This window comes from Dipodomys merriami, unplaced genomic scaffold (assembly GCF_024711535.1).
Source record: "Dipodomys merriami isolate MVZ:Mamm:240054 unplaced genomic scaffold, mDipMer1.0.p SCAF_8, whole genome shotgun sequence".
Taxonomy (NCBI): domain Eukaryota; kingdom Metazoa; phylum Chordata; class Mammalia; order Rodentia; family Heteromyidae; genus Dipodomys; species Dipodomys merriami.
Genome location: NW_027206401.1, coordinates 52,479,373 through 52,500,020, shown reverse-complemented (window position 1 = coordinate 52,500,020; position 20,648 = coordinate 52,479,373). Strand labels below are relative to the sequence as shown.

Sequence of the window (20,648 nt, the reverse complement as noted above, 5' to 3'; positions counted from 1 at the left end):
TATCTTTTAACAAATTGCTAAATTTGTTGAAATTAAATATGAACATTGTTTCTAAGTAAAATGTAAATTTTCTAAACAAATTTTTATTATCTTTAGGTAGTTGTAAAAAGGAAGTCCCACTTAACAAAGTAGGTTATGAATGCAATGCATCTTGATAAGTGTCATCCTTGCAACATTCTCACCCTCCTTTGACTCACTCTTTCAGTATATACAATGAATTATTGCCTGCATCGTCCCCTCTTTATTTGTCTACCTATCCCTCTCCCTTCGGCTCCACTTCCTCTTGCAAATACCCATTTCCTGGTGCTTATTTTGTTGAGCTTTGTCTTTGTCTTTTTAGGTACCTATCAATAATGGGAGATAGCTAGCTAGCTAGATAGATAGATAGACAGACAGACTGACAGGTAGGTAGGTAGGTAGGTAGGTAGGTAGGTAGGTAGGTAGGTAGATGATAGATAAATCTCCAAATATAAGGAAAGTCAATCTTGAAGTATATAAGATTTTTTTTTTTTGTTGGACATGGGGCTTGAACTCTGGGCCTGGGCGCTGTCCTTCAGCTCTTCAGCTCAAGGCTAGAGCTCTACCATTTGTGCCACAGCACCACCTCTGGTTTTCTGATGGTTAATTGGAGATAAGTGTCTTATGGACTTTCCTTCCCGGGCTGGTTTTGAACTGCAATCTTCAGATCTTAGCCTCCTGAGTAGCTAGGATTATAGGTGTAAGCCACTAGCACCTGGCTTTTAAGTCTTCTTAAACAAATCAGTTAATAACTTTTAAGAGAAAATCAAATAATAATATAATGGGAAGATTTAAGGAAACAACTTTTGGTACAGATGTCAAAATTATAGCAAATAAAAAGCACTTAAAAATGAGAAACTTTCTACTTACCTGCTGAAGTTCCTGTTCTCTCTGCTTGTGTCTTATTTCCATCTGTGTAATTTTCTTTTCTAATCCCATGAAATGTTTCATCTCTGGTGTATGATTTTCTTTGGCTTCTCTCAATTCTTCTAAGAGTTTTGTAATCTAAAATTGAAATATACATCAAAAATTATATGCTCTCAATGAAATAATTCTTTTTCAACAAGTACATTTTAAAAATGAAGAACATGTACATAAAACTTCTCCAGATATGGGGCTGGGAAGGTGGCTCAGAGGTAGAGTGCTTGCCTTGCATGCATAAGGCCCTGGGTTTGATTCCTCAGCACCACATAAACAAAAAGAAAAAAAAAACCAAAGTGTCGCTGTGGCTCAAGTGGTAGAGCGCTAGCCTTGAGCTGAGGAGCTGAGGGACAGCACCCAGGCCCAGAGTTCAGGCCCCACAACCAGACCCACCCCCACAAAAAGAACAAAAAACTTCTTACTTTGTTACTTTTAGTATTAGAAAATACCCTTAAAATATCTATTACAACATATAGTCTTTAATGCACAGAGTTCAATGACTATATCTTCTCTTTTTGTTTGTTTTGGGTCCGGTCGTGGGGCCTGAACTCTGGGCCTGGGCGCTGTCCCTCAGCTCTTCACCTCAAGGCTAGCGCTCTACCACTTGAGCCACAGCGCCACTTCCAGCTTTTTTTCTTTTTGCTTATGTGATGCTGAGGAATTGAACCCAGGGCCTTAGGCATGCAAGTCAAGTGCTCTACCACTGTGCCACCTTCCCAGCCCTATATCTTCTCTTTTATCATTGTAATTCTCCTGTAACCTAATCATTGAGCAATTCTTACCAACTTATCTTACAATAAAGCTATGTATAAATGAATGGCAATGTGGTACAGGGCTCTCTATCTGTGTTGGAGCTGAGAATGCAGAGGTGGTGGGAAGGCAGTCCCTGTCCTCAGGAAGTTTAACCTATATACAACTTTCACTTTCATACCACAGCACACCAGCAACACTTATATTTTTATAGTACCCAGGAATAAAATGGAAGTAATTTGAAGGATCTTTAAAATATGCTTAGTGAGCCAAGTAGTTACATTTTCTTTACACTATGTAATTATGAAGTGAAATTTCACCAGGAATCAGATTTTGCTCATTGTTAACATCAAGATAATAAACAAGAAAATAAAGATGGATAAAATTTCACCAGGAATCAGATTTTGCTCATTGTTAACATCAAAAGATAATAAACAAGAAAATGAGTATGGATAAAATTAACACACTGAACTGTTTTATCTTTTTAAATTATATAACTTTTAAATTATCTTAGCTTGATGCAATCCATTTGTTAATTTCCTTCTCTATTTACTGAGCCTCTGGAATTCTACTCAGGAAGTTCTTGCCTATGCCAATAATTTCTTTTCTTTAAATTTAATATATATATTTTTTATTGTGAAAATGCCATACAGAGGAGTTACAATTACATAGGCAAGATAACCAGTATATTTCTTATCAAGCATTGTTGCCTCCTGGTTGTTTCCCCTTCCCATCCCTTCCCATACTCCTCCCCTTCCCCCACCCGATCCTCCCCCCACCCCCTACCAAAGTTGTTTAGGCCAATAATTTCTAATGTTTTTTCTACTACTTCCTATAGTAGGTTCAAGGTTTCAGGTCTTCCTTAAATTGAAGACTTAATTCATGTTTTATTGGTATTAGTAGAAGGTGAAAAGACAAGCATCCAATTTTAGCGTCCCCAACTCCATTTGTAAAGAAGCTATCTTTGCTGGGCGCTGGTGGCTCATACCTATAATCCTAGCTACTCAGGAGGCTGAGATCTGAGGATACCAGTTCAAAGCCAGCCCAGGCAGGAAAGTCCCTGAGACTCTTTTCTCCAATAAATCACCAGAAAACCAGAAGTTGTGCTATGGCTCAAGTGGCAGAGCTCTAGCCTTGAGCTGAAGAGCTGAAGGACAGCGCCCAGGCCCAGAGTTCATGCCCCATGACCACCCCCACTCCCCACAAAAAAAGGCTATCTTTTTTTCCAACCTATATTTTCAGACTTTGTCAAATATTACGTGGTTACATAGGCTTACTTCTGGCTATATGGATATATGGATTTATGTCTGGGGCTTCTAGTCTATTACATTGGTGTTCAGGTCTGCTTTTGTGCCAGTACCAAGCTGTTTTGGGGACTATAGTGCTGTAGAAAAGTTTGAAGTCTGAAATTGCTATACTTTTGTCACTGCTTAAAAAAATATAATTTATTTCATTGTTATTATAAAGGTGATGTACAGAGGGATTAAAATTACGTGAGTCAGGTAATGAATACATTTCCTTTTGTACAGTGTCTTCCCTTCCCTCACTCTCCCAGTCCCTCTTCAATCCCCCTATTGCCCCACCCCATTTCCACCCATGAATTACCGTTTACTTTCATCAATGCCCAATGAGCTCCACTGTTGCATGTTTTCATCCCTTTTCCCCTTGAGTTTGTACCCTTACCCTCCCAAAGATATACATGTAAATATACCATGCATAAAGACAGAATCATCAAAAAATAAAAATTAAGGCTGGGCACTGGTGGCTCACACCTGTAATCCTAGCTACTCAGGAGGCTGAGCTCTAAAGATGGAGGTTCTAAGCCAGCCTGGGCAAGGAAAGTCCATGAGACCCTTATCTCCAATTAACCACCAGAAAACCAGAAGTTGTGCTGTGGCTTAAATTGTAGAGCGCTCACCTTGAGCTAAAGCACTCAAGGACAATGCCCAGGCCCAGAGTTCAAGCCCCACAACTGACCAAAAAAAAAATATTTTTTTGCTCCCCCACTCCCAGAATTGCTTTGGTTATTTGAGGCTTGGGTTTTTTTTCATATGATTTTGTTTATTGTTTTCTTTTTTTTTTAATTTAATTTAATTTGTGAACATACTGTACAGAGGAGTTACAATTACATGGGCAGGATAATGCATACATTTCTTACCAAGCATTGCAGCCTCCTCCTTTGTTTACCCTTCACATCCCTTCCCAGCCTCCCCCCTCCCCCCCAATCCCAATCCCAATCCTTCTCCTTCCCTCCCCTTCCCCCCCCCCCCCCCCCCCGCACCGACGTTGTAAAGCTCGTTTTGGACATGACAACTTGTACTTCTCATTGTTGCAACAGGTCCACCTGTATCCTTAAACAACTGGTTTTTCCCCATCTCCTCCATAAGTTATACTGACATACATAGGTCCCATGGTTTCCCTTATTTGTAATATCTAGTAGATGTTTGAGTCAAGTGGAAAAGGTCAGATAATGTGATGTCAGGAAAATGAACCCTTAGATATGTATTTTAATGTTTTTTTCTTTTATGCATGTGTTTCTAACACATTTATAAGATTATCTCTTTGTTGCTTTGTATGTCCCTCCCCCACAGTATAACCCCTGCTTTCACTATATTTGATGTTTATTGTTTTCTATATCACTATGAAGAATGACTTTGGGATTTTGATACACTGAGTTTGTGGATTGCCTTTGACAGTATAGCCATTTGTGGGGATATTAATTCTAATGATCCATGAACTTCTTAGGAGCTCTTGTCACTTTCTGGAGTTTTTCAGTTTCTTTTTTTCAAAGTTTTAGTTGTAGTGTCCTTCACTTCCTTGGTTAGGTTTATTTATAGGAATTTCTGTTATAACTGTTACATAGGGAATTAATTTTGTTTTATGCATAAGAGCTTCTGATTTTTGTGGGGTGATATTCTATATCCTGCTATTCACCAAAATTATTTATTAACTCTAGGAGCTTGGGGATGGCGTTTCTTCTAAGGTCCTTTAACTATAGAATCATACATCTGCAAATAGGGGTAGTCTTCTTGTCCTACTTTGAGTGAGTTTATGTCTTTCTCTTGCCTTGATTGTATGGCTAGGAGTTCCAGTACAAAATTGAAAAGGAATGTAGAGGGTAAATATCCTTGTCTTATTCACGATTTTGGATAAAATGGACTCTACATTTGTCATAAATAGACTTTATTATGCTGAGATGTTCTTTCTATTCCTAGCTTTTTCAGAGCTTTTATCAAAAAAAGGATGCTGGATTTTGTTGAAGAGATTTTCTGCATTTATTGAGATGATCATGTAGTTTTTGTTTTTGTTAATGTTGTTTTAGATTTATTTACATATGTTTGCATCCCAGGAATGGTACTATATGATTTTTTAAAATTAGTAGTTGAATTTGGTTAGCAAATATTTTATTAAGGAGTTTTGGGTTTATATTCTCAGAAATTGACCAATAGGCTTTTTGTTGTTGTTGAATCTCTGTTTGGTTTGAAAATGTGAAATTCTGTCTTCATAGAATGAATTTGGTAATGACTTCTCCCTTTCTAGTTCATGGAAAAGTTTGGGATATATTGGTATTATTTTTTAAAGGTCTTTTAGATACTTACTTTAATTTCATTACTTGTAGTTATTTTTAAATGGTTATCCTCTTAAGTTAATTTTGGTACATTGAGGCTGTTATCTAGGAATACCACAGTTTCTTTAAGATTTTCCAACTGGCATAAAGTTTTCCCTATGTTATAATGTTCTCATTTTTGTTGTGATATCCCCCCAGTTAATCTCTAATTGTATTTCGTGGATGTCTCCTTTTGGTCAATTTTTTTCCCCAAAGAATTTTTTGTTTTATTCTTTGTACAGTTCTTTTAGTCTCCTTTACTTCAAATCTGATCTTTATTCTTTCCAACTACTGGTTTTGGCTTGTTCTTGTTTTTCTAAAAGCTTGAGGTATGGCATTAGTTTATTCATTTGAGATTTCTCTATTTTGTTGATTTAGGCAGTCTTAAACTATAAAATTTTGACTTAAAACTGCCTTTTCTATTTCCCAAAGCTTCTGGTATTTTGTGTTTTGTGCTTTCATTTGATTCCAGGAACTTTTAGATTTCCATTTTTACCTCTCCAATGTTCTACTTATCATTCAGCAATGTGTTATGAATTTGAGTATATTCTGTGGTTTCTTTTGCTGTTAAGCTCTAATTTTATTCAATTATAGTCTTACAGAATACAGAGGGTTATTTCAATGTGCTTATATTTGACCAAGAATATGGGCTATATTTTTTGTCTTTTGTAAGTCGTAGGGCTTGTACTCAGGGTCTGAGCACTGTCCTTAAGCCCTTTTGCTCTAAGCTAGCACTCTACCACTTTGAGCCACAGCTCCACTTCCAATATGGGTACTGAATGTGGATTATGAAACTAGCAGGTTAAAAATTCTGTAGCTGTCTGAAAGGTCAAATTGGTCAATGGGGTCATTTAAATCTAATATTTGAGTTTTTCTTTCCTGGATGAGCTATTTGTGTTTGGATCCATGTGTATCTTTTAAATATTTTGGGGTTTTGCCAGTCCTAGGGCTTGAATTCAGGGCCTGGGTGCTGTCCCTGAGCCTCTTGGTGCCCAAGGCTAGCACTCCACTGCTTGAGCCAGAACGCTACTCTGGCTTTATCCAAGTAGTTTATTGGAGATAGGAATTTCACAGACTTTCCTGACTGGGCTGGTTTCAAACTGTGATCCTCAGATCTCTCCTCCTGAGTAGCTAGGATTGATTACAGGCTTTTTAAATGTTTTATATGGAAACAGCTGTCAACTAAGCACAATGATACTAAAAAAATAAATCACCTCTACCAAAATTGAATATAAAATTTAAAAAATATAAAAGTGGGGCTGGGAAGGTGGCTCAGTGGTAGAGCGCTTGCCTTGCATGCATGAGGCCCTGGGTTCGATTCCTCAGCACCACATAAGCAAAAAGAAAAAAGCTAGAAGTGGCACTGTGGCTCAAGTGGTAGAGCGCTAGCCTTGAGCTGAAGAACTGAGGGACAGTGCCCAGGCCCAGAGTTCAGGCCCCCTGACCGGACCCAAAAATAAATAAATAAAAGCAAATTAAATTGATCTAAATATATGAAATGTGCAGCATCCTTGATATCAGTTATCAAGAATAGAAATGGTTTACAAAAGTCCAGAGAGAGGTTTATAGAATATACCGTGGTGATGAGTGTTAAACATAAAAATTTTATGTCTGTGATTATCAAAAATTATGTAGGAAAAAACTGAATCATGATTTCTGAACTGCTGGAGGTATAGTTATATATTAAATAGTTCAATAACCATTTCAATTTATGTAAATTTCTTTTAAGGGGCTTCTGGAGAACAAACCCAGGGCATATTGAACAGGGACTCATTCCAGTCTTGTGTCAATGTTTTAAAGGTTATCCTTATTCAACATTTCCCGCCCTTGTTGTCTTGTGTTACACCTTTCTGTTCTTGTGAAAGAATCAGTAAAATGCCAATATGGAGAGTTACGAGGGAGATATGGCTGAAGAGCAGTGAGATAATGAGTGAGCAATGCCTAAAGAAGTGGACCATAGATTTGCTAAGCCAGCTATAATTCCACTGAGTCTTACTGGGAAAGTTATATCGGGCCAGTGCTAGGCAGTATGTTAACTAAGCATTCTGCAACTATTGTGCCATTTTACTTATTAAATGTGAGCTCCACAAGAATAAATTTCTGTATTCAGTATCTTCAACACCTGATGACTTTTAATGCTGGAATTGCTTTCTGTATGATAGTTGGTAACCTAACCTTAGGCAAGTTATTTTACTCTCAACATCAATTTCCCCATCTCTAAAATGAGAAAAGTACTATATATCCTTTTGGGTTGTGATGAATCAAATATAATAATGCATGTAAAGCACTTAGCACAGTCTATAGTACAGACCAAATACTAGTATTTTTAGTATTACTAGTATTATTATAACTTATAAAAATGTTCTAAAAATGTAAAAAAAGAACTAGTAAATTTAGAAAAGAACTAGTAAAGATATATACTGATATGAAAAGATTTATAGATATTGTTAGGTTAAAAATCATACAGAAATTTGCTCTTGTGGAGCTCACATTTAATGAATACAATTGCACAATAGTTATAGAATGCTTATTTAACATACTGCCTAGCACTAGCCCACTAGAACTTTCCTGCTAAGACTCAATGGAATTATAGCTGGCTTAGCAAATCTATGGCTCATTTCTTTAAGCACTGCTCACTTACTATCTCACCTCTTCAGCCATATCTCCATCATAGCTCTCCATACTGGCATTTTACTGCTTCTTCATACCTTTTTATGTATAATAAAAAATTCCAGAAAATATATCATAAAATATACCTTAAGATGGTGGGATTACAGGCCACTTTTTATTTTCTAATTTTTACTATCATCTGTAAAAGAGTATTGACCAGTGCTAGAAAACGCTTTAATGATTTACTATTTCACTATTCATTGAAAGTGGGTGAATATGATTTCCTTATGGAGGACAGACTTTTACTACCTATTTGCAGAGGTGGCCCAGGTAGAGGAGTTTATACATGTGTGTGCCACCAAGACATGTCCCATAGAGGATACTTGTCTTTCTTCAAAGATTAGAATGTACAAGTTTGCAATTTTTACACTTTCTAGAATGAAAAGAATTTCCAAAGAGACCCATTCTTATACTCTTACTCTTCACTGTGCCTGATTCTCATAATTGTTTTATAGACATATACTTCTGGTAAGTTTTAGCTGAAGGCAATTAAGAAGCACCAAATTAAAAAGTTCTTTGTATTCACCCTTTCCATCTAAAGGCAGGATATAAATGCTCTTTTACTGGAGACACCTTACTTTTGTCAGCTCTGGGAAAATACCTGAGGAATCTGAAAGCAAACCAGTTGTGGGGCTTAAACTCTGGGCCTGGGCACTGTCCCTCAGCTCTTCACCTCAAGGCTAGTGCGCTACCACTTGAGCCATGGTACCACTTCAGGTTTTCTGGTGATTTATTGGAGATGAGTTTCATGGACTTTCCTTGCTCAGGCTGGCTTTGAACCGCCATCCCCAGATCTCAGCCTCCTGAGTAGTTAGGATTACAGGTGTGAGTCACTGATGCCCAGCTTAGTTTCCTTTTATATACTTATCTTCCATAGTTCCTGACCTTTGGAACTCTAAAATTCATTTCTTCTGCTCTATCATTTCTCTACAGACTTACTGTTCTTATTAAATATATTCTATGTAAAAGCTACTGGCTTAGAGTTCCTTTCCAATGAGACTTTCCTGTGTGATGCTGGTCAACTTATTTTCTTGCTAATCTGTCATTCATTGCAGGCATCTATCCCAATGAAGAGCTCAGGAGAGCTGAGAAAAACAGTATTTACTTCCTTGCCAGTTTCTGGAGATCCAGACATGAATTTCTGGGAAACACACTCTCTCTGGAGCTTGCAGAAAGCTGGAAGAATCTGGTAAAAGGTAAGAATTCTCACGAAAGTTACTTCTTCTGTAGTGAGAGATGAAGGAAAAACTATTTTTTGTCTCTTCCTTTCCAAACACAATCATTGATGTTTTCCCTTGTAGGTTTAAGATTTGGTTTGGAGTATCTGTTGGTTGTTGATCTTATGCCTACCAGAGATAGTCACTGTGGTTCTTTATCATCTTTGTCATTTGTGCTAACGAGAATCATAGTGATGAAGACAGGACACAGGTCTAATAAGTTAAAGACTGGTGACAGAGTTTAGATAAATGTCACACCGGGAGGCATCCCCAAAGAAAAAACAAATGAGTATGGTTTTCCTTTATTATTTGGTCTGAGAGCTTAGCTCTGTGGTTAGCAAACTCTGGTCTCTACAATCTGAGGGGGCAAATATTGGCTTGTGTCAGGAAGTAAGTGGAATAGACATCATTCCTTGTCTGACTATGCTAGTTCTCAAAGGACCAAGTCTTACCTATGTCTTACAAGGGATCCCTTACATTTCTTTAGTTAGCAAAATCCTATCCCAGTGTCACAGATTAGAACGTCTGTGACTGAAGTTGCTCCACATTCTGTAGAAGACTAGAAATAATGTATTTTTTTTTTTTTTACAAACAGTGTTCTTACTGCCTGTTTACTGACAGTTCTTTGCTTCCCTATTGTTAGAGGAAACTTTGGATCTTGATGAAAATTGTACCTTTATCAGCTTTCTGAGGAAGCTTGTAGTATTCATGTTAAGCTACAAAAGACTTACCGATTCGAAGTCATAAAAAGGCTTGTGGAATTATATTAAAATGGATATACTTTTAAAGATTTGTGCTTTCATAGCTTATAGACAAATATTAGTGTCAAGGTGAGTCTTAAAGACTCATTTAATCAGAATAAAAACAAATCAGACTAAAGATGAAAATCTATACCTGCTATAAATTCTTCCTCATCTAACCAATAATCTCATTTATTCCCAAATTCTCTGACTCTGAGTTTCTCGCAGATCTTTGGGATCTCTAGGCCCTTGGCTTAAACCTCCTTTCCCCAAATCTGTTCTTAGCTCTTTCAAAGATTTATAAAAAGCACTGTAGTCTGATCTCATAGAATGAGGTTTATAAGTTACTTGTGTAAATGCTGGCAATCAGGAAACAAATCTGCCATAGGCTAAGGCAATATATGGCAAAATCTACTGGTACTGTAGGCAAAATTGGGATAGAAAATCCATGATTTGCTTGTTTTATTATTGTAGTAGCATTTATTTTTGGTGTACTAGAATTTGAACTTAAGGCCTCAGTGCTTTATCACTTGAGTCAGACCCCCCCCAAACCTTTTGCTTATTTTTCAGATAGGGCTTTACAATTTCTTTTTCTGGGATTTCTTTCTGCTTCCCAGATAAGCTGGGATTACTCACAAAAGCCACTCTGCCTGACCTCTCCTCACCCACAGCAGCATTTAAAGGCTGAGTCTATTGAAAGTTCAAGAAAAGCAGACTTTAAATTAAAAAGAGCCTAGTTTAATGAGACTAGGATTATTTGTGAAAAGAAAATGGCCATACTCTATCTTTGACAGAAGAGTGATAGAGAAAAAACACTGTCCCAGTAGATACCCATGTGGGCATTAGATTCTAATTTCCTTATTGCTTGGAGGTTTTGTTATTTACTTGTCATAGAGCCTGGATTCTAGTTTCCCCCAGTTATAGTCTACTCCACTAAATTAGCACTTCCAAATTTTTGCTAACACTACTAGCTTGAAATAAATGCAAATGAATGCTTTCCTTTTCCTGAAGTTCTAATATACAGAAGCTAAGGAAGACTGGAACTCATATATGAACTCCATCATGCCTTCTGTTGTAGGTTCACTTAGACAACATTGCAGACATTCAAACTGAGAAATGTGTGTCATCTGGATGGCTGCCCTCCAAGACTGTTCCAGCCATTATAACCTTCAGTTCCTCATAGGAGATGGGACACAACTGTTTAAGTAAGAACACCCCCTTTTCAGGACTAAGAGACACAATTAGATAAAGGATAGGACAATGTACTTAAGTTTTTCTCTCCTATTCTCTTCTTGTACAACCTATAACCCACATCTCTTCCAATACTACCAACTTTGCAAGGTCGAGGCTACTCCTTGGACCTCTTTGTGGTAAGCTTACCTCTGCAGTGCGTGTTTTACATGCGTACCAGCGTGGTCTCTGCTTAGTAATCTAATTTCAACCTTCATGAAGGTTGAAATAAAAAAAATGGTTTTCCTCACTGACAATACTTAACACAGAATAGATGATTAGCCCATCTTCTTTAAATAAAAATCTATTACTACCTACAAAACCTCAACAATGACAAAGAGGTAATTATGAAAATCCTTACTATGTACAATTAATAATGCACCAATATAACAAAAAAATCTCAAAAGAAAATTTACATACTAAAAGGCAATATGTGAGTTACATGTGGGGAAAACAGTAAAGATCTGTGAATATCTTCTTAACATTTGAGAGATACCAGGTTGTGTCACTGTGTACATTTAAGTTAAAAAGCTGACACAGAAATATGAATGTGAGTGAAATGCTGAAGAAATATTAGCTCAATATTCTGCTTACTTCTTACCTCATTTTGTAAGATTTCTTCTCGAACTTGAGAAACTGCAAGAGACTCTTGTTTATTCTGAAGCTCATTAACTTGACTTTGGAAATGTTTTATGAGTACCTAATAAAATAGTTAAGAGAAGTACAGGATTAGGAAAGCTCTCTGAAACTAAGTAAACTCATCATGACTAAAATAAAATATTTAAAAAGCCTTAGGCCAGCAAGGTAGCACATACTTGTTACCCAAACATTTAAAGGCTGACAATGAGAGAACGATGTAGCCCAAGACCAGTGTGGTCTATATAGTGAAACCCTGTCAAGCAAACAAAAAACTTAAACATACTAGATAATATCTATCTATGTCATTATCTCTATATATCATTATCTATACACATCCAAGACTAAGTAAGATGGTGGTCTTTATAAAAGAGCTATGACCACCAATAACATAAGCCGTATATTTGTGATAGAAATGTCACTTTTATACGTTCAGACAAACTGAAATACACAAAAAGACATTTCTACCAAGAAACCGAGGTGTTTCAAGTGGTAGAGCACTTCCTAGCAAGTGCAAGGCCTTGAGTTCAATCCCCAGAACTGTTTAAAAAATAAAAAAAAAAACCTAATGACAACATGTAAAAAATTCCCATTATCAACATTTTTTCACAAGGATTTGTTTCAATTAAGAAAGTATGAAATAATTAGATGGGAGAAATGGTAATGAAATGAAGAAATTATTTCTTGAAACTTGTCCCTAATGGTGATTTTTACAAATTTAAAGCCTATAGTGAAGATTAAAAAAATGAACATGAATATTCTTCCACTTCACCAGCTGCATCCTGCCATTTTCCTTTTCTTTGAAGCATCTTTGTAATTGCAGATAAGAGCTCTACTTTTAATGCTGTTTTCAATCTACTAACATCACAGAAGAGGGCAGATACTGTAAGGCATTCTTAGTATGGTCACCTATTCCTTTGAAGATAATTTTATTCAAGGAAATGCTTAGGAGTATCATCACAGTTTTCAGAAGAGAAGTTCTCTCTGTTTATTATCACCAGTGCCTGATGGTTTATAGTTCTCAGGAGGAATGCCTACAGATAACTGCTCCCCAGTGGGAGTTACAATAGAGAGGGATGGTTCAACATTCCAATACTAAGTTCCTAATCATGCTAGACACACTTCAAACTTCTGTTAGAAACTCTTTTTGTTGTTGTTGTTGGTCATGGGGACTGAATTCTGGACCTGGGCACTGACCCTCAGCTCTTTAGCTCAAGGCTAGCGCTCTACCACTTGAGCCATAGCTCCACTTTAGGCTTTTTCTGTGTATGTGGGGCTGAGGAATCTAACCCAGGGCCTCATGCATACAAGGCAAGCATTCTACCACTGAGCCATCTTCCCAGCCCACGTTAGAAACTCTTTAAAGGAAGATTTGGAAATACAGGGACAAAACTGTAAACTGTAACAACATTTACACGGTATAATTTTGAAGTAGAAAAGTTAAATACATGGCAATGATGTCCTCTTCTATTAAAAAATATTTTTCATTTCTATCATCTAATTTCAATTTGAAATTAAAACTGGTCCAAATTAAATATTTTTAACTGTCTTAAAAATATATTTAAGTGGCTGGGCACCTCTATAATCCTAGCTACCCAGGAGGCTAAGATCTGAGGATAGTAGTTCAAAGCAAGCCCGGGCAGGAAAGTCCTTGAGATTCTTATCTCCAATAAACCACTCAGAAAACTGGATGTGGCGCTGTGGATCAAGTGGTAGAGTGCTAGCCTTAAGCTGAAGAGCTGAGGGACAGCGCCCAGGCCCAGAGTTCAAGCCCCACAACCAACAAAAACAAACCAAAACAAAAATATGTATTTAAGTCTCAGACCAAGAGAGAAATGTCACCTACCTCTTGAGTTGCTATCTTACGATTCAGTTCAGAAACTTTAGAAGAAGAATTTTCGACTGCATTTTGGCAAAGGAGCTTCTCTATTTCCATCTGATGAGATGCTCTGAGGGATGCAATTTGTGCTGCAGAGTCTTCCTTGACCCTAGAGAGAAAATGAGAGAAAAGTGCTCTTTAACTTTTAATTAAGTTAGCACAAAAAATAGTGTAGGAAGCCTGGAAGCAGTAACGAGAGAGAGGGTAGTTATTATTGCTAAGTGCTGCATACATGATTACTCATGGGTTCTTACAACACTCCATGAGCTCACTATTTACTAGATTGTACAAGGGGCAAACTTAAGTTTATGAAAAGATGTCTAGAGTTGAAGATCAGTAATTATAGCTCCAGACTTCATAATCAATAATTGTAGATCCAGATTTTATAATTTAGATCACATTTTGTACATTCTCTGAAGGAATCTGAGGTTCTGAAGTATCTGCTTGAAGTCTTTTTTTTGGGGGGGGGTCTGGATGTGGGGCCTGAACTCTGGGCCTGGGTACTGTCCCTCAGCTCTTCAGCTCAAGGCTAGCGCTCTACCACTTGAGCCACAGCACCACTTCCGGCTTTTTTCTTTTTGCTTATGTGGTGCTGAGGAATCGAACCAGGGCCTCATGCATGCAAGGCAAGCGCTATACCACTAAGCCACCTTCCCAGCCCCCTGAAGTATCTGCTTGAATGTGAAGTGTTTTACATCCTTTTAAGATACACTCAACATTTCTTGTTCTGATTCTGGTTTGTATGAGCACAACTAACCCCTTCAGAAACTTAATGGTTTGTATTTTGGTCCATGGATATGGCTCTGAGGCTAGTTGTATGCTGTGAGAATAAAATGATATTTAGGGTAATTCTTAGGACACAAGGAAAACCTGCATTTAATTACCTGGGGCCATAATTGTGAGAGAAAATTTCTATGACAAGATATACACATTCATAGGCAGTTAAAGAATGGTAAAGTTAAAGATCACTACTCATATGTGCTAATACAGCAACTTATAAACTATGGAGAGGCTTATCAGCTGTTTGACAATATGACTGTTTCTCCATGGAAATAGTAGGGTTAGAGTTCTAGGAACAAGTAAAAAGCAGTAGGAAGTAAAATTATTTCTCAGGATAAGAACTATCTGAGAAACAGACTGACAATACTAGAAAGACTTAAAGGCAAATTTACCAGAAAAAAAAGAATTTTAAATTATTTTGGGAAAGAATGTATTATTTTGAAATGACTTGCTACTACTCTTTTCAGGACTGAAAAAAATAAGGTTTAGAGCAGGATTGCAATGACAATTCAATCACTGACATGACACGTCTTCCAGTCAATCAATAGGCATACATTAGGTGCCTTTCCATGTTCTTTCTGCAACTATACCAGCTTGTTGTGGGGACAAAAACAAGCATATCTTTACGCTTTCAAGGAGCTACAAGGCTATACGTAGTTAATGCTCTCCTGATACATAAATTGTGTGGGAGTTGCAGGTGGGAACAAACAATTTCCTGGAGAGGTTTAAGAAATGTTTTATGGAAAAGGTGAGCAAAAGGCATGAAGAAACAGGGTAAGTTATGCATGGAGAGGATTACTACAGTGGTGGTGGGAATAGAGAAATTTGGTCCTGATATTCAAAAAGCTCAGAATCGTGGAGGGCACAGTGACTGGGATGGATATGGGGATATTAAAAGCATTTTTGAAGCATAATGACAGAGGAGGTAAAGGGTGATAAAACTACAGTAAGCTAGGTTTGTAGCACTGGTTTACTATACTAAGGAAGAAAGAAAAATGAGGAAAATGTATGAGGAAGTACCCTATACACCATAAATCCAAGGAACAAGTGAGGCAAATATTTCTTGGCCATAGCTACAGACAGGAATGGAAAACTCACAGGAAGAACTTGTTTATGGGTTAAAAAATTGAAGATTAAATTAAAGATCTAGCTCTGCTTCCCAAATGGCTAGGATTACAGGCATCATCTATCACAAAACTCAGCCTCAGGACTCAATTTGTTCTGATAGCTGATTTTTGACAGGACTCTGCCTCAGATTTTGTAAAAATCAAGGCCTCTGGCAGGTAGAGAATTAGGTATCAGCAGATTTATGCTCAGCAAAGTAACATACCTTAAAAATTTAATAAAGAATTTGGAAAGGGGAAACAACTAGGAGGCAACAATGCTTGATAAGAAATGTACTCATTATCTTGCCCATGTAATTGTAACTCCTCTGTACGGTATTCTCACAATAAAAAAAAAAAGAATTTGGATAGGGATTAAATTATCCAGAAAAAATACAACTTGGTGTGTGTGTGTGTGTGTGTGTGTGTGTGTGTGTGTGTGTGTGTGTGTGTGTGTGTGTGTGTGTGTGTGTGTGTGTGTGTGTGTGTGTGTGTGTGTGTGTGTGTGTGTGTGTGTGTGTGTGTGTGTGTGTGTGTAAGAGAGGGAGAAGGAGAAAGAGGGAGAGAGAGAGAAGGAGGGAGGGAAAGGGAGAGAGGGACAGAGAAAGAGAGAGGGAAGGAGAGAGGGAGAGAGGGAGAGGGGGAAAAGGGGGAGAGGAGGAGAGAGGGAGAGAGAGCGGGAGAGAGCGAGCACTGGTTCTATGGCTTGAACTCAGGTGTTGGATGTTGTCCTTGAGCTTTTTTGTTCAAGACTAGTGCTCCAGCACCTGAGCCCTACCTCCACTTCTGGCTTTTGGAGGGTTAATTGGAGATAAGAGTTTCATGGACTTTCCTGCCCTGGCTTCAAACTGAGATTCTCAGACCTAATACTCCTGGAGTAATTAGGAATATAGGCATGAGCCATGAGCAACCAGCTCTGTCTTACAACTTTTAAAAATCTTTCATATTCATATTTTAGAAACAATTTATCATTTTACCTTTTCATGGAGTTTTCAAACTGGCTCACTGCTGCTTCAGATTCCATCTTCAGTTTATTTCTCTCCAAAATTAATCCCTCTAGCTCATTTTTCAATCTGTAGTTTTCCTGCAAAACTTCTGAAATGTGGGAATCGGTAAAAATGTGTGGCTGGTACAGTTTGCCACTTAAGGGTCCAAAAATGTACTTTGCATTTCCTTTATTTGGGGGCAAAGCATCTTTCTTCACTCTTGAAGATGAATCTTCTTTTCCCTTCAAGTTCTGACTAGATAGCATCATTCTCCTCTCCTTTTGAAGCCTCTCCACAGTTCTTGAAAGCTCTTGTATTTCCCTTTCCTTTGCAGCCAGTTCTTCGTTAAGTCTTACCAGTTTTGCTTTAGCATGGGCCTGTTCTACCTGCAATTCTATAGACTGGAGATCTTTACCATCTCTGTCATTTTTCTTATGTTTTAATTCGGTATTCCTATGTTTAAGAAGATCTATTTCTGTTTCAAGGTTTCTCACGGTGGTCAGATGAGCTTCCTTAATGTCCTTGAGCTCTGTCTCTAGTGCCTTAACCCTGGTGTCATTTTGGTTCTGGGGTTCTTCCTTCAATTTGTCAGCAAGCAGCTGCTCTTGCTCCTCTAGTCTTTTTTCATACTGGATCTGGAAAAAGAATCCACAGAATATTCATCAAATCTTTCATGTTTCATATTCATGTTCAATATCCATATAATACTTCATTTTTCATTAATTGATGAAGCCTGAATTCTGCTGTGTCCTACCTATATCTTCATTAGGCATTCACTACATAGCCAGATTCTTCAAGTTTTTTGTTTTTTGGGGGAATGTTTTTAATTTTATTTTTAATTTTACAAAGGAGTTTCCATTCAAAAACCAGCTTGATCAATGCTGGATCTTGCAACATTCTCATCCACCCCTTCTGGCCCACCCCATTCCCTCACCTTTATTAATTTTCAGGTTGTGTATTTATTTATTTTTTGTTATTTAACAAGGCAGTTCATGTATACCATGCATCTTGATCTGTGTCATCCCTTCAACATCACCCCCCTTCAACCCAGTCATTTCCTAACTTTACTCAATTCTGTAGTATATGCGATGAATCCTTGCCTTCCGCCTTCATTCTTGTACTCTTCTCCCATTGTAAGTACCTATTTCCTGGTGTTGATATTGTTGTTCTTTGACTTAGTCTTTCTAAATAATTTATACTATTTGAGCTCCCATAGAGCCTATTATACTTCAGTTAATTCATTTTTAACCACCTGCATACTACACAGTGTGTTTACTTTTATTTATTTATTTTTTTATTGTGAAAATACTGTACAGAGGGATTACAATTACATGGGCAAGATAATGAGTACATTTCTTATCAAGCATTGTTGCCTCCTCCTTTGTTTCCCCTTCCCATCCTCCCCCCCGCTCCCCACCATCCTCCCCGCTACCCCCCCCACCAAAGTTGTAAAGTTCATTTTTCGACATAACGATTTGTACATCTCATTGTTGCAATGGGTCCACCTGTATCCCTATTTAAACCATTTGTTTTTTTCCCCTTCCCCTCCATGTGTTTACTTTTATATTTATAGGTACATCTGAGAATAAACTTAAATTCTCCTCTGAAGGAGGCCATAACATTAAATCTCTCTCTCTCTCTCTCTCTCTCTCTCTCTCTCTCTCTCTCTCATCTCTGTGTCTCTCTCTCTCTGTGTCTCTCTTTTCTTTAATAAGAAAGAGGCTTGGAAATAAGGACTTTAAACTTGCTCTAACATTTGACCCATATGTGCTTGAATAACCCCATTTTTTAAATATATATTTTTTATTGTAAAGATACTGTACAGAGGGGTTACAGTTACATGAGCAAGGTAATGAGTCCATTTTCTATTGAGCACTGTTACTCCCTCCTTTGTTTTTCCCCTACCATCCCTTTCCTCTTCAACTCTTCCCTCCCCAACCCCCCTCCCCACAAAGTTGTAAAGTTCGTTTTCAACATACTATCTTGTACATATCATTGTTACAATGGGTCATCTTATATCTTTATTTCAGCATTTTGTTATTTCCCTTCCCCTCCTCAAATTAGAAAAGTGTATATACAAGATATAGGACACCAGGGACAGTGACAACAGGGGTTATCCATAACCCCCAATTTTTTGAGCTTTAAAAATAAAATTAAGAAGCCTGCCACTGGTGGCTCATAACATATAACACTAGCTATTCAAAGCTGAGATCTGAGGATTATGGTTCGAAGCCAACCTGGGCAGGAAACTCTGTGAGACTCTTATCTCCAATAAAGTACTTAAAGCTGAAGTGGCACTGAGGCACAAGTGGTAGAGCACTTGCCTTGAGCAAAAGAAACTCAGGCCCAGAGTTCAAACCCCAGACTGGTTAAAATTTTTTTTTAAATTTAAATAAAACTAAGGTTTACTAAGTTAAAAATTATTAATTTTAAATCAACAGGTTACTACCAACCTATTCTGCACCCTTGTTGATGCAATCTGTAAAACACTGTCTTTGAGGGTAAACATGTAAAGCAAGTGGTAGGTAAATACAGAAATGTTTGAGGGAGCAGCACTTTTTAAACCCTAAAACATCAACTTACAAATGGTTATAAGGAACATAACAGCTTGGAATTTCTATGAAGCTTTCATATACTAAATAAATTAAATACTTAGAATAAACTGATCACTCTATGGACTGAGTAATCAGTGTTCATAGTGTTAGTGAATATTTATTGGGCTATAACTTCATGACTGTCATTGAGCTTGGTTCCACAGGTAAAAGAGATTCAGTTCTTTTATTTCAAACAGTTCACAGCCTGGTGAGGACAGCAACACAATAATAGCTACAATGTTCCATGATACTGCTAGTAATGACTTTGGGAACATGGTTCAGAGAGAAGGTGGCCTGCTATGTAGAGGAACCAAGAAGGTGGGAAGACGGCACAGAGACAGCACATTCAAGTTTGGTTCTGAGGTATAAAGGTAAACCTTGGATTAAGTGGATGCAAGGATATTTAGAAATAGGAAGATGATACTTGAATGTAAGTGAATGCTAAATGTGTACTGGGAATTGTAAATGAATGAAGAAAATGACAAGTAGGGAGTAGGGTCAGGAATAGGATGAAGTAGGGAAGTAGAAAAAGGGAAATGTTAGGGTAGGCAAATTTAGATATATAAAATTAGAGTAGGAAGTTTGAGTTTGTGTCTGAGTCCCAATTTGGTCAGTAAAATAGCAACAGTAATAAACATTTACTTAACTGTGTGTTTGCTCTACTAGAGTCATAATACTGAGATCTTTAAGGACTGTCAATCCTACCAATATCTTCTAATTTAGGGATTAATTAAATTATGCATTAAATGTGCTAAACACCTTGCTGATGGAAAGATGAAGCGGTAAGAATAGAACAGTCCCAGCCATGAGTCCACATATAGAGAGGAAAGAGACCACTTACAATCTAACCAAATGGTTAAAACTATGATGAATGTATGAAGGAAAGGTGCTAAGAATGCTTCCACAGAGAATTCATCAACCAGGAGGCCCAAGGGAAGGTTTCTTTAGGGAAGCAAATATTTGGGCTGGGATCTGAGGGTCAGAAATAAGTTCATTTTGGGAAAGAAGCAGAATATACAAATCTCTGTGGATGTAGGACTAAAGGATAAGGAAAGACCCAGCTATAATCTACACATAAATGCCATTTATCTCTCTTAAGAAAAATAGGAGCATCAACAGAGGAGTGTGGGTATAAAGCTGGGCTATAATATGGCTTGGTGGTGCAGTGCTTGCTTAGCAAGTTCTATACCCCACTCTCAAAACCAAATCAAACAGAGAAACCCCTGCCCTATACCACTCCCCAAAATGTGTCATTGTGCCTCAATGGTTCATTAATATCTAGGTAAATTTAGGAAAAAATATTTTTTTTGGGGGGTCCGGTCGTGGGGCCTGAACTCTGGGCCTGGACACTGTCCCTCAACTCTTCAGCTCAAGGCTAGCGCTCTACCACTTGAGCTACAGCGCCACTTCCGGCTTTTACTTTTTTGCTTATGTGGTGCTGAGGAATCGAACCCAGGGCCTTGAGCATGCAAGGCAAGTGCTCTACCACTGAGCCACCTTCCCAGCCCAGGAAAAAA

General features: G+C 37.7%; 1 protein-coding gene across 3 annotated transcripts in view; it reads right to left on the bottom strand.

The window, feature by feature from the left end:
- Cep162 (centrosomal protein 162) overlaps nt 1-20,648 on the bottom strand; it is a 77,365-nt gene that overhangs the window by 2,461 nt on the left and 54,256 nt on the right. For all 3 annotated transcript variants that reach the window (XM_070010828.1, XM_070010829.1, XM_070010830.1), the window contains exons 23-26: nt 16,529-17,172; nt 13,636-13,777; nt 11,755-11,853; nt 889-1,023 (exon numbers count right to left, since the gene is read on the bottom strand). In XM_070010828.1, the coding sequence (XP_069866929.1) occupies nt 889-1,023; nt 11,755-11,853; nt 13,636-13,777; nt 16,529-17,172 (1,020 nt within the window). The remainder of the gene's footprint in view (nt 1-888; nt 1,024-11,754; nt 11,854-13,635; nt 13,778-16,528; nt 17,173-20,648) is intronic.